This window comes from Dinoponera quadriceps, unplaced genomic scaffold, assembly GCF_001313825.1.
Source record: "Dinoponera quadriceps isolate SergipeBrazil2010 unplaced genomic scaffold, ASM131382v1 scaffold106, whole genome shotgun sequence".
NCBI lineage: Eukaryota > Metazoa > Arthropoda > Insecta > Hymenoptera > Formicidae > Dinoponera > Dinoponera quadriceps.
Window position 1 is genome coordinate 316,734 of NW_014554228.1, and position 10,314 is coordinate 327,047.

Sequence of the window (10,314 nt, forward strand, 5' to 3'; positions counted from 1 at the left end):
TACAACTACATACTTTTTATACAAAAAATCCGGTTTTTTTTGGGTCCCCCCTCGTATATCAAAGTAGATATGTACTGTGAGAAAAAAAATTGTAAATTTAATAAGTGTATTGAAAATAATCATAATTTAGGTCTATATTGAAAAATAGACTTCAATTGTATAATGAAGGAGAGAATTACCTTGGAGATAGCCGCTTCTAAGTGATAATCTTGACTTCCTTGGTCCATATTGCCGGAAATCATATATGCCAAAGACTCGGTGACATAGTGTAGTATTGCCATGCGTGCTATTTTTTCCTGTATGGTGCCGTAATTGTCCAAAGTACGACCGAATTGCACACGTTGGGTTGCGTGATTCACGGCCTTGCTCATGCAATAACGCATAGTGCCAGATAAGGCCGCAGCCATGCCAAATCTGCCGTTGTTCAGAATATTCATTGCGACCTTTTAAAAGTAATAAAATTGGTATTAAGGCAGTAATAAGTATAATATAGGGTAATTCATATGCATGAGTCACATAAAACTTAAATTCATATGCTCGGCGAATTAAAAGTTATTAATATGCAAATTCCGGTGACAATTCTTTTTTGATGTGGTAAGCGTGAAGATTGAAAGATATTAGGAATTTGATTGAAAAAATGTACACCGTGTAGTTAATTATATATAAAATATGGCGAGAGTAAAAACATCGCGCATCTGTTCAATTGTAATATTTATATGCAGAGTTGGGTAAGTTAATTTTTATTTTTAATTAAGTTAAAAGTTATCTGAACAAAAAGCTAAATTAATTCTTAAATTAAATATTAAATAAACTTATTAACCCATTAACTGCCAAATTTTTTTTGTTGAAATTTTTGGCCGGATAAGTTATATATATGCACAAAAAGTGTAACAGTATAATTATATTCAAATTATGTTTTGTTTTGAGCCCCAAATGGGGATCGTGGCAGCTAATGGGTTAAGGTTAACTTCTTGACATACAAATAAAACGGAATTTGATGCGTCCGAAAAATACTATTTAATTTTGCTCAATGAACAGTTATGTGCAAGCTTGTAAAACAATTGAATAATCACAAGTGAAATAATTGAATAATCTAATAATATACTGCACGGCATCACCGGAGACAGTTCTTGACGTCTCGGAAACGTCAAAGTCTACAATGGTACATGAAATGAATGACGTCTCCCAGACGTCATTGTATGTCAAGGGGTTAAAAGTGAATTATTCTGTTGCGCGTCCGAAACGTCGCGGTAATGTGGGGGTTGTCCGGTACAGCGCGGTAGAGCGGGAGAAGGTGGTGAGGCGCGATAGTTAATAAAGTGTTTCTTTGATTGATAAAAACTGAACTTGTCTTTATTACTTGATCGCCCTATACAATTTTACGTACGCGTTTGACAGCGCGTTGGTACCCGAGAGTTGAGAATTTGAGTTGCACTCGCGCCGGTCTTACGTCCCCTTTTATCCTCTTCCTATGTCTTAATCAGAGGGGATGGTGTTGATGTGTCAGCGTCATCTAAATGAGGACGCTGACCATCCTGATTTCAATATCTTTTTTGCAGAAATGTCAGGTTGCATTTCCGCATAGCAACGTTTTGGCAATTCGGAACCGTGGCTCCGGTTTATAGTCATCGACATACTTCGTCGTTATGCTTATAACAATTCCGTAAAAAAAAAAACTAGCGCTCAGACAATAAAAATTATACTGGTATTACTTTTTGGTTTTTCTTATTGTTATTTCTTATTATTATTCGACATTGTAAGTAGCTCGCAATGATTTTAATATTGAAGAATTATTTTAACTCATATAAAAAGTTAGGAAATTAAAGTTAATGCTTTTTAAATTAACTAGTTCAAGTTAAAAATTAACTCGGTTGAGTGAAAAGTTACTTTCTAACTTAACTTTTAACAGAATAGCTAATTATTACCGAACCCTACCTGCACGAAAATATAAGTTGTTAATTAATTAATTTTTCTGCAAGTTTCTCTACCTTGAAACCTTGGCCCTCCTTGCCGAGAACATTTTCTGCCGGGATCTTGACATCCTCAAAGAATATCTCCGCCGTGTTGCTACACCTGATGCCCATCTTCTTTTCGGGTGGTCCGCTGGTGATACCGCCGAAGGCCCTCTCGACGATGAAGCTGGTCATTTTGTCCTTCGTCACGCCAGTATCCGGGTCCGTCTGAGGTACTTGCGCGAACACGGTCATTATATTGGCGATACCACCATTTGATATCCAGATCTTGCTGCCGTTTAGAACGTAATGCGATCCGTCCGCGGACTTGACAGCGCGGGAGCGTATGGAATTGGCGTCGGAGCCGAAACCGGGCTCGGTTAGACAAAAGGCGGCATATTCACTGTTGCAAACCCTGGGAAGGTACTTGGCCTTTTGCTCCGGGGTGCCGAATAGAAGTATACCCTGCAAACGCACAAAGTCAAACACGACAAACGACAGGATCGGTGGATTACTGGTGATCAATGAATTGTTAATCACAACCGGTAAAAAGTAACTTCTGCCTTGTTTTCACACTCGAGTCCGTAAGAGGTAATTCGGGAGCCTCGGCCAGTCTGGAAGTGACAACTCGGATAACTGCAGAAGCAGATTTTGCGCATAAAAAGAAAACCGCATGACGATATCTCTTTTTATTTCTCTGAAGTAAATTCGAAAAAAAACGATCATTTTAGGATCATCTAGACGACAAGGTAAGTCGTCTTAATAAACTATGCGAACACCTTGCCGGCATTTTGCATATCAAAATGCCAGCATCAGCTGTACACTGAATACCGTGTTAACATCGTGCGAGGATTATGTGCTTTATCGGTATAAAGTAGCACTGTAACAACGTAATGTTTGCATAACGTGCTGAGCACAGCATGCACGGACGTGCCGGCACGCTGGTTATCGGGATATTCTGATCGAATCTGCCAACGTACTGTTAATATCTTGCTTATTGGGAATTTCACCTTGAATCCTATGCTCTGATGCGCGCCAAGAGTGATGCCCAGGCCAAGATCGTGGTAGCCGCAAATCTCGACGCATCGACTGTACTGTGTGTTGGTCAGTCCTAAGCCGCCGTACTCCTGGGGCACTTGTAGAACGAACGCTCCCAGTTCCCAGAGAGCGGCCGCCGTTTTCTCGTCTATGGACGCATTCTGGTCGTTTTTCATTGGGTCGTTTATTTCCTAGAAGAAGAAAGAAAGTGTCAGACATGTTTAATATTCGTCTCACTTGTGATTCGATAGATACCGGCGTACGAAGAGACGTCTACCTCGTAAAATTTTTCCATGGGATCTATCAGCATTTTGACTGTGTCGAGTTGTTCCTCGGTCATAGGCTCGGGGAAAGGAAATACTTGGCTCAACTGCAACTGGCTACGGAAGATATTCATGGTGAAGGACTGCGACTCCTTCGTGGCGACATTCTCCTTTTCCACAGGGGCGGTCTTCACTGCAGCTTGAGTAGCCAAACATCTGTAATTTGAGGATTGTTTGAGACAGTTTCCATTGATAGCTTAATGGTGAATATCAAAGCAATCTCTAGATATTATTAAAATATATGGGGGTACGCAAGAGAGAAATTGGAGAGACCCCTCTAAATTTTCGCAAGGGAGAAACTTAGAAGATATCGTCAGAGTCTATCAGCAGACTCTGTCGACAGACCAACAGCAGATTGCGAACACAGAAGACTATGGATCTGTCAACAGATCCTGTTAAAATCTGTCACCAATCTGTCGTCAGACTGCTAACAGATCGTTTACTGGATAGTTAATCATTAAATGCATTATTAAATTGATGGTTTTGTAGTGATAACTTTTAAAATTTAATTTAATATTTAATGACTATGAATAGGAAAACATAATTTTTAAATTATTATCAGGTTAAATCTAAATCACAAGTTAACTAGAAAATGAAAAACCAGGCCTATGTGTACTAATGCACATAGAAAAATGGTGCTCGCGAAAAAAAAAGAGTTGGAAGAATAAGTATTAAGAAAATTAATTGAAGATCTGCAAAAACTAGTTCTAATATAAGTGCGCTAATTAGTTTTGTATGAAAATAAATGTTGGCTCTTTCCCCCAACTGAAATCTTAGTTACGACTATGTTAAAATATTATATTAGTTGTCAGGGTTTTACATCTTTCAGGTTAACTTGTTTATGTTTTTCCAAAGTTGTTATTTCCTCCTATAAAATTGTAAATATATTCAACTTTTCCTGTTATGTTTTTTGTGTTGTTTTCTATTTCACGGATTATTTTATTTATTTAGGAAACATAAAGATGTCTAAAGAATGTTTTTGAAACACACAGATGTCTTTGGACACACGTATTGTTTGAGTATATTCCTCTGTGTGTGTGTGTGTGTGTATAATATCTACTATTTTGCAACTTATTATACATACTATTTATACTACATCTCTGATGTTATTAATATGTTACTCGACATTATTGATATGTCACGTTTGTGAGCAATATTGAATATATCAACAACCATGATATGAGCACACTCTGCAGAACACAGTACACAACTTAATCATATATTGGATCTGAGACAGGTTCAAATAACATGGATATACACCTATAAATATATATAAGTATGTGTGAAATCAGATTAAGTTAAAGAGAGAGATGAAACGCGTGAGCAAGACAGACCAAAGTCCACGACGCGTCATGCACACGTACACACATAACACTCAGTTAAAAATATCGGCGATGTAAAATTACGTCCAACGTGGAGTCGAAACACGCTGCGAATGACGTGGATGAATATCTTTTTGCAAATCCGTTTAAATTAGTCAAGTACAAAGTACCAAATCGTTCTTTAATGTTGCCGTGCACGATTAAATTAGGTCATAGCAAGTCCTTCCGAGTTTTGTCTCTCTTTTTCTCTTCTTCCTCTCTCTAACTTCATTTTCCGATTTTACGAAAAGGAAGCATTGTAAAACTATCTACAGGAATATTACCGCTTTCTCGATTTTTATTCCAATCGAATTGAGATGGTCCGCTTTGAATTCTCCAAGTTTAAACAAAAGACCATCGACTAAAGCAATTGGCTCGATCTCATTGGAGCGAATCGGAATAAATTTATCCAATTGACACACTTTGCCAACAATTCGATCGAAGTTCAATACAGGCAACAGGTTGTTCGATCGGAATGAGAGACGAAGGACGGCCAAGTTTGTACCTGGGTGCATTCCAAGTTCCTAAGGACGTCTCGAGGGCTTTACTGACGTTCTTGGGCGCCGAGAGAGTCTTCACGATACGCAGCATATTCACGGATGGTTTCCGGTTATCACGGAGGTGAAATTCACAGCCGTAGGCTAATGCACAAGATGTCGATCACTGTAAAACGAAAAACGTTTTCACTCTATGCGACGGAGTAATCGAGATACCTCCAACGTAACGAACCTTAACGGTACCTCTCACCGCCAGCCGTCGTCGAGAAACTAACGCGTCACTCCGTACAAACGTCTTTTTATATGAGCGGTAATGTGAGAAGTAGGAACTAGATTATAACACACTGATCGCGTAATCTGCTGAATTAAGATTACGCTGTTTCTCCCGCCGAGTGTTCTCGTCATGATTTTCCAACAATAGTTCACTGTTAACATTATCATTTGCAATACATGACGACAGATACACCAGTCTACACGCGAGATCGTCGCGAATTTTTTAAATTTAAATTTGCGAAATTTTTTTAACTCGTGTGTACCTCGTCTTCCTCTGCGAATCGTCGCAAATTTTTTAAATTTAAATTTGCGAAATTTTTTTAACTCGTTTGTACCTTCAGTCGTTATCGCATTTGTCGCGGTGTGGAGAGGCCTTAGACGATTTGTCCCATTGCTGTCTAATGAAGTGCATATATATTGGCAGAAATATTGATATATTTATGTTAGACATAAGTACAGAAATATTGGGTACTATTAGGGCCTTTGTAAAGAAAAAAATTGCAAGAACTATCAACCGGTATACATGGTCCGATATTATATTTAAGATCATTTCAAGTTTACGTTCAGATGCTTCGTAGCCAATGAAATCAGCCGCGCAGTATCTGAAGATAAATTAAGGTCCGTGTTAGAGTCACGAACTAGGATTGAGATTGGATAGGGACTTGACCAATCAGAGTAAGTTTTACTAAACTTGAATTTAGTGAACTTTGTTCTCAATTTGTCAAATTGCAATCCAATCTCGATCCTGATCCGTAGTGCGACCCGGGCATAATCGAGATGTACGCTAAAGTGCAGTCAAAAGGAGCGGATTCGCGGATGTCGACGACCGACCGCGGCTGATATGGCGGTGGTTGACGCTGAAACGCTGAGTGATCGCCATAACCGCATGATGTGACGCGTGCCGCATGGATCTCCGCGGCCACACTCTGACCAGACCGCACCTCGGATGCCGCAGGTATCCGGAAGCTATGGGTTGAATAGTGAGGAACAAGCATGCACACGTAAGTCGGAGGTCAACATGCAGTTGACACGTGATGAGGTTATATAATGTAATCACGCTCGCGAGTCATGATGTTTTTGCCCTTTCCCGTCGAGATTTCTGATTTTTCATTCGTTGATCGAGAATCATAAACATGTAGAGAGAGAGAGAGAGAAAGAGTACAAACACACGTATCTATACTTGGCAGTAAAAATCTCCGTGCTTCGGGGTTGTTGCGATATACTGCGCGGATGTACGTCGATAAAAGAAATTGAATATTAATTCGTTCATTGATCACAATTACGTGATGACACATGCGTCTCTCACACGCGTTTGGAAACTGATCGTGTCTATCGGCCTTCAAACCTCATTAACGTGATTGATCAGCTTGACTATGAAGAAACACGAACCGTTGGTCTGTTCTTTTTTAGCTGAACTAGCTGTGTTAGTTCAAGAAATCTACTTATAATTCATCGAAGCGTGAGAATCTTGTACGTGTAATTTCGCTTCGTACCCTTTAACTTGTATATAAATTTCTTGAACTAGTGCAGCTAGTTTAGCTAAAAAGAATATTGAGTAACACTTACACGAGTAACTTATCTATCGAATATTTATTACTCGACAAGCTGATAAAATACGAGATTTAGTTTCCGAGTTAGCGCCACGTCCTTCATGGATTTGTTTTCGACCAGCTGATAAAATGATAGAAAATTGTGATAGCTGACTCATATCCTTGCCTGTGTTCTTTCAGATAGAACATGGTATAGTTAGCAGTACCTCTTCGGATAGGAAATTGCAACAATTGGATACCTTTCTTGGATTCTAGTGTTCTTGAAAATTATACTAATATGAGTAATGTTACATCAGAAGAGATTTCACTGAGATCGATCTTCCGACTCAACAGCAGTGATTTTAAAGAATTCTTCTGCGGCTGGGGTTCCGCCGTCATCAACGTCTCTGTCACCTTTCCAATCAACAAAATTATATTTAGACAGGTATGCATTGTGCAAATGATGCTGATGAATGTATCACTATAGCTGTTACAGAGATAATTGTATGCTTTATTGCTATATAGTTTGTCTAATTGCTATATGATTTATCTAACTGCTATATAATAATTAATATCATGTCTATTCGGGTCTATTTGACCCGAGATCATTTTTATTTATCTGTTACATATCTGTGTGATGAGTGAGTGTTTTGCTATTTCATGGCTTTGTTTTATAGCTTAATTTCAAATTAATGTACTCAATGAAACGAAGTCATGAAATGCCAAAACATTCACTCAAATCGCATAAAATCACGCAAAAATATAACGGAAAAAAAATGATTTCGGGTCAAATAAACCCAAACAGAGAAGAACAAGGTTAAAAAGAAATATATATATATATATACAAAGCTGTGACTTTGTATGAAAAAGAAGAAAACAGAACTAGTGCAAGCTAATGCAGCCAGTTCAGCTACGAAGAACAGACCAATTGATAACAAGTTTCATGCTTCTTCGTTAACACAGATTTTGGAAGGAGTTCCGGTGACCGCCGCGGTCGGACAGATGTCACGGGAGGGATTGCAGCTGCTGTATCGCGGGATCTTGCCGCCCCTGTGCCAGAAGACTCTGTCTGTCAGCGTGATGTTCAGCGTGTACGAGGGATGCAAGCAGAGGCTCATCTTCTTGACCGGGAGCCCCGTGTTGGCCCAAGTGATGGCGGCGAACATGGCCGGCGCGACGGAGGCTCTTCTGATGCCGTTCGAAAGAGTACAAACGCTGTTGCAAGACTGGCACTATCATGACAAGTTCAAGAACACATCGCACGCGTTCAAGCACCTGCTGACAAATTATGGAGTAGCGGAATGTTATCGCGGCTTCCTGCCGATCGTCTACAGAAACGGCTTGTCCAATCTCATGTTCTTTACCCTGCGCGACCGGTCGAAGTTGCTGATGGGCGAACACGAGTCGCTGGTGACGAACTTCGTGAGCGGCGCCCTGATCGGCGGCTTCGTCAGCACGGTGTCGTATCCGCTGAACGTGATCAAGATACACATGCAGGCGAAGATTGGCGGCGACTTCGAGGGGTTCCTGACCGTCATGCGCGAGGTGTACATCTCCCGGGACCGGAGCATAACTTACTTCTACAAGGGTGTGCACCTCAACTACATGAGATCCTTCATCAGCTGGGGTGTGATCAACGCGTCGTACGACTTCTTGAAGAAGATCTTTTTCTAGATCGCGATTTAACACGCTGTTATATTTATTTAGGAGGTATATTTTTCCACACGATCCCTGCTGTACATATTCATTGACAATGAGAGATTAATTATTACTCATTATTAAGCAATTATTAGGCAATTATTATGCAATTATTATGCAACGATAGGGTGATTTTTTCGTCTGTGTATGAGCGTCGAATCGCGCATCCTCCCAGTCGCCAATGACCAGGATTGCACACAGGAACATGGTGTCTATTGTGAAAACTTTGCACAGTGACTGGACTTACAGTGATTAGGAATTTTCTTTTGAGTCTATTTCAAACAATCTACAAGGTGTCCGAACATAAGAGAACACCTAAATATCTTGGGGGCCTAAATATGGGGACCTTGAAAAAAAAAGTCGAGAAAAATGAGCGTGGAAAAATTTCCTTCCGCCATATTTCTCCTTCGAAATGACTCACGTTGTGCTCTAAACATTTCTTACATCATTAAAAACAAAGGAGATATTTAAGTATTCTCCTTATGCTAGGATGTCTTCATCTTGTATAATAAGGACAAGATTCAAAGCAGGATTCTGGTTGCGAGAGAACTATTCACAGTGTATTTATATGAATGCTCAAATGTAATGTATTATGTTGTACATGCGGTTCCACGTCTATTTTGGATTATAGATCACTCAAAGCAGGCATTAAAGATATTAGCCGATCGAATTATTTTTATTCCGGGTGAACATAAATAGTCACATGGTGAATTTACAAGAATTCACACCATCATGTTTTCTTTCTGCCTGCAGAAAGACTGTATTATTTGTAAATATAGATCTAGATAATTAATTATGTTTTTTTAATTCTCCGATGATTTAGCTATATTATTGTATCATTGTATGAATACATTTAGGGATTTTTATAAATTAAAATGTGTAAATATTTGAGGAATATGTAAATTAATGGGATAGAAAAATACGGATAAGTAGATAGAAGAATTTTTGCCAACTCGTACGTAGAGTGCTATCTGATTGTAATCCGATGAAAACGCGTTTTCTGCTTTTGTCTCAAGAACTGTATATAATTCGATCGTTCTGAGATCCTTCGTAGAAATTCTGTAAACTTCTGGACGCTTAGTAATTGATGCGTATAATGTATGATATTACATAATCTACATGTGATATTACATTTTAATATAAACATGTTCCAAGGACCTTTCATAGAATAGAGACAATTACAGCGGAATTAGACAATTTATTGTTTAAATACAATACTATTTTTCATATGTTATTAATTTTGTATTAAATATATAACGTTATATATTTACGTTGTGATGTGTCTAAGAGAGTCTCCACGGGTCGCAGAAACAGTTCGATCGACAATACACGTCGCACGTGGGATATATTGTTAATTACGTCGTTTAATAAGTCAATTTACAAGAAATATTCGAAAAGAGAAATACGTACGCATTCGGATATATATCTTACAAATGATGTTTATTCTTCATGGGATGTTTATGCGCAGTTATGCAAAAATACAATACACAATTTCGATATCAACCGTTGTTTTATTTCGCTTCGATTCGGGCATATGTGCTTTTCGACGTTAAGTATTCCTTATCTCTTAATATAGTAAGGTAAAAACCGTAAAAGGTCTCGGTATCAAGCAGAGGACTGAAGAGAGAACTGTCGTTCTCTGC

The 10,314-nt window shown here is 38.9% G+C and overlaps 2 protein-coding genes across 4 annotated transcripts in view; one reads left to right on the plus strand and one right to left on the minus strand.

The window, feature by feature from the left end:
• LOC106746266 (very long-chain specific acyl-CoA dehydrogenase, mitochondrial) overlaps positions 1-5,514 on the minus strand; it is an 8,758-nt gene extending 3,244 nt beyond the window's left edge. The window contains exons 1-6 of the mRNA XM_014622699.1: positions 5,404-5,514; positions 5,180-5,337; positions 3,268-3,469; positions 2,963-3,181; positions 1,989-2,417; positions 180-443 (exon numbers count right to left, since the gene is read on the minus strand). Coding sequence (XP_014478185.1) covers positions 180-443; positions 1,989-2,417; positions 2,963-3,181; positions 3,268-3,469; positions 5,180-5,265 — 1,200 coding nt within the window. The 5' untranslated portion in view covers positions 5,266-5,337; positions 5,404-5,514. The remainder of the gene's footprint in view (positions 1-179; positions 444-1,988; positions 2,418-2,962; positions 3,182-3,267; positions 3,470-5,179; positions 5,338-5,403) is intronic.
• Positions 5,515-6,213: 699 nt separating this feature from the next.
• Positions 6,214-10,174, plus strand: LOC106747161 (solute carrier family 25 member 51). Of its 3 annotated transcripts, none has more exons than XM_014624539.1 (3): positions 6,214-6,445; positions 7,175-7,418; positions 7,937-10,174. In XM_014624539.1, exons 2-3 carry the CDS (start codon positions 7,272-7,274, stop codon positions 8,645-8,647), a joined length of 858 nt encoding a protein of 285 aa, XP_014480025.1. In that variant the 5' UTR covers positions 6,214-6,445; positions 7,175-7,271; the 3' UTR covers positions 8,648-10,174. The 3 variants fall into 3 exon arrangements, with proteins under 3 accessions (XP_014480025.1, XP_014480158.1, XP_014480083.1); XM_014624672.1 differs by having other exon boundaries at positions 7,179-7,418; XM_014624597.1 differs by lacking the exon at positions 6,214-6,445 and adding an exon at positions 6,474-6,838.
• Positions 10,175-10,314: the final 140 nt, after the last annotated feature.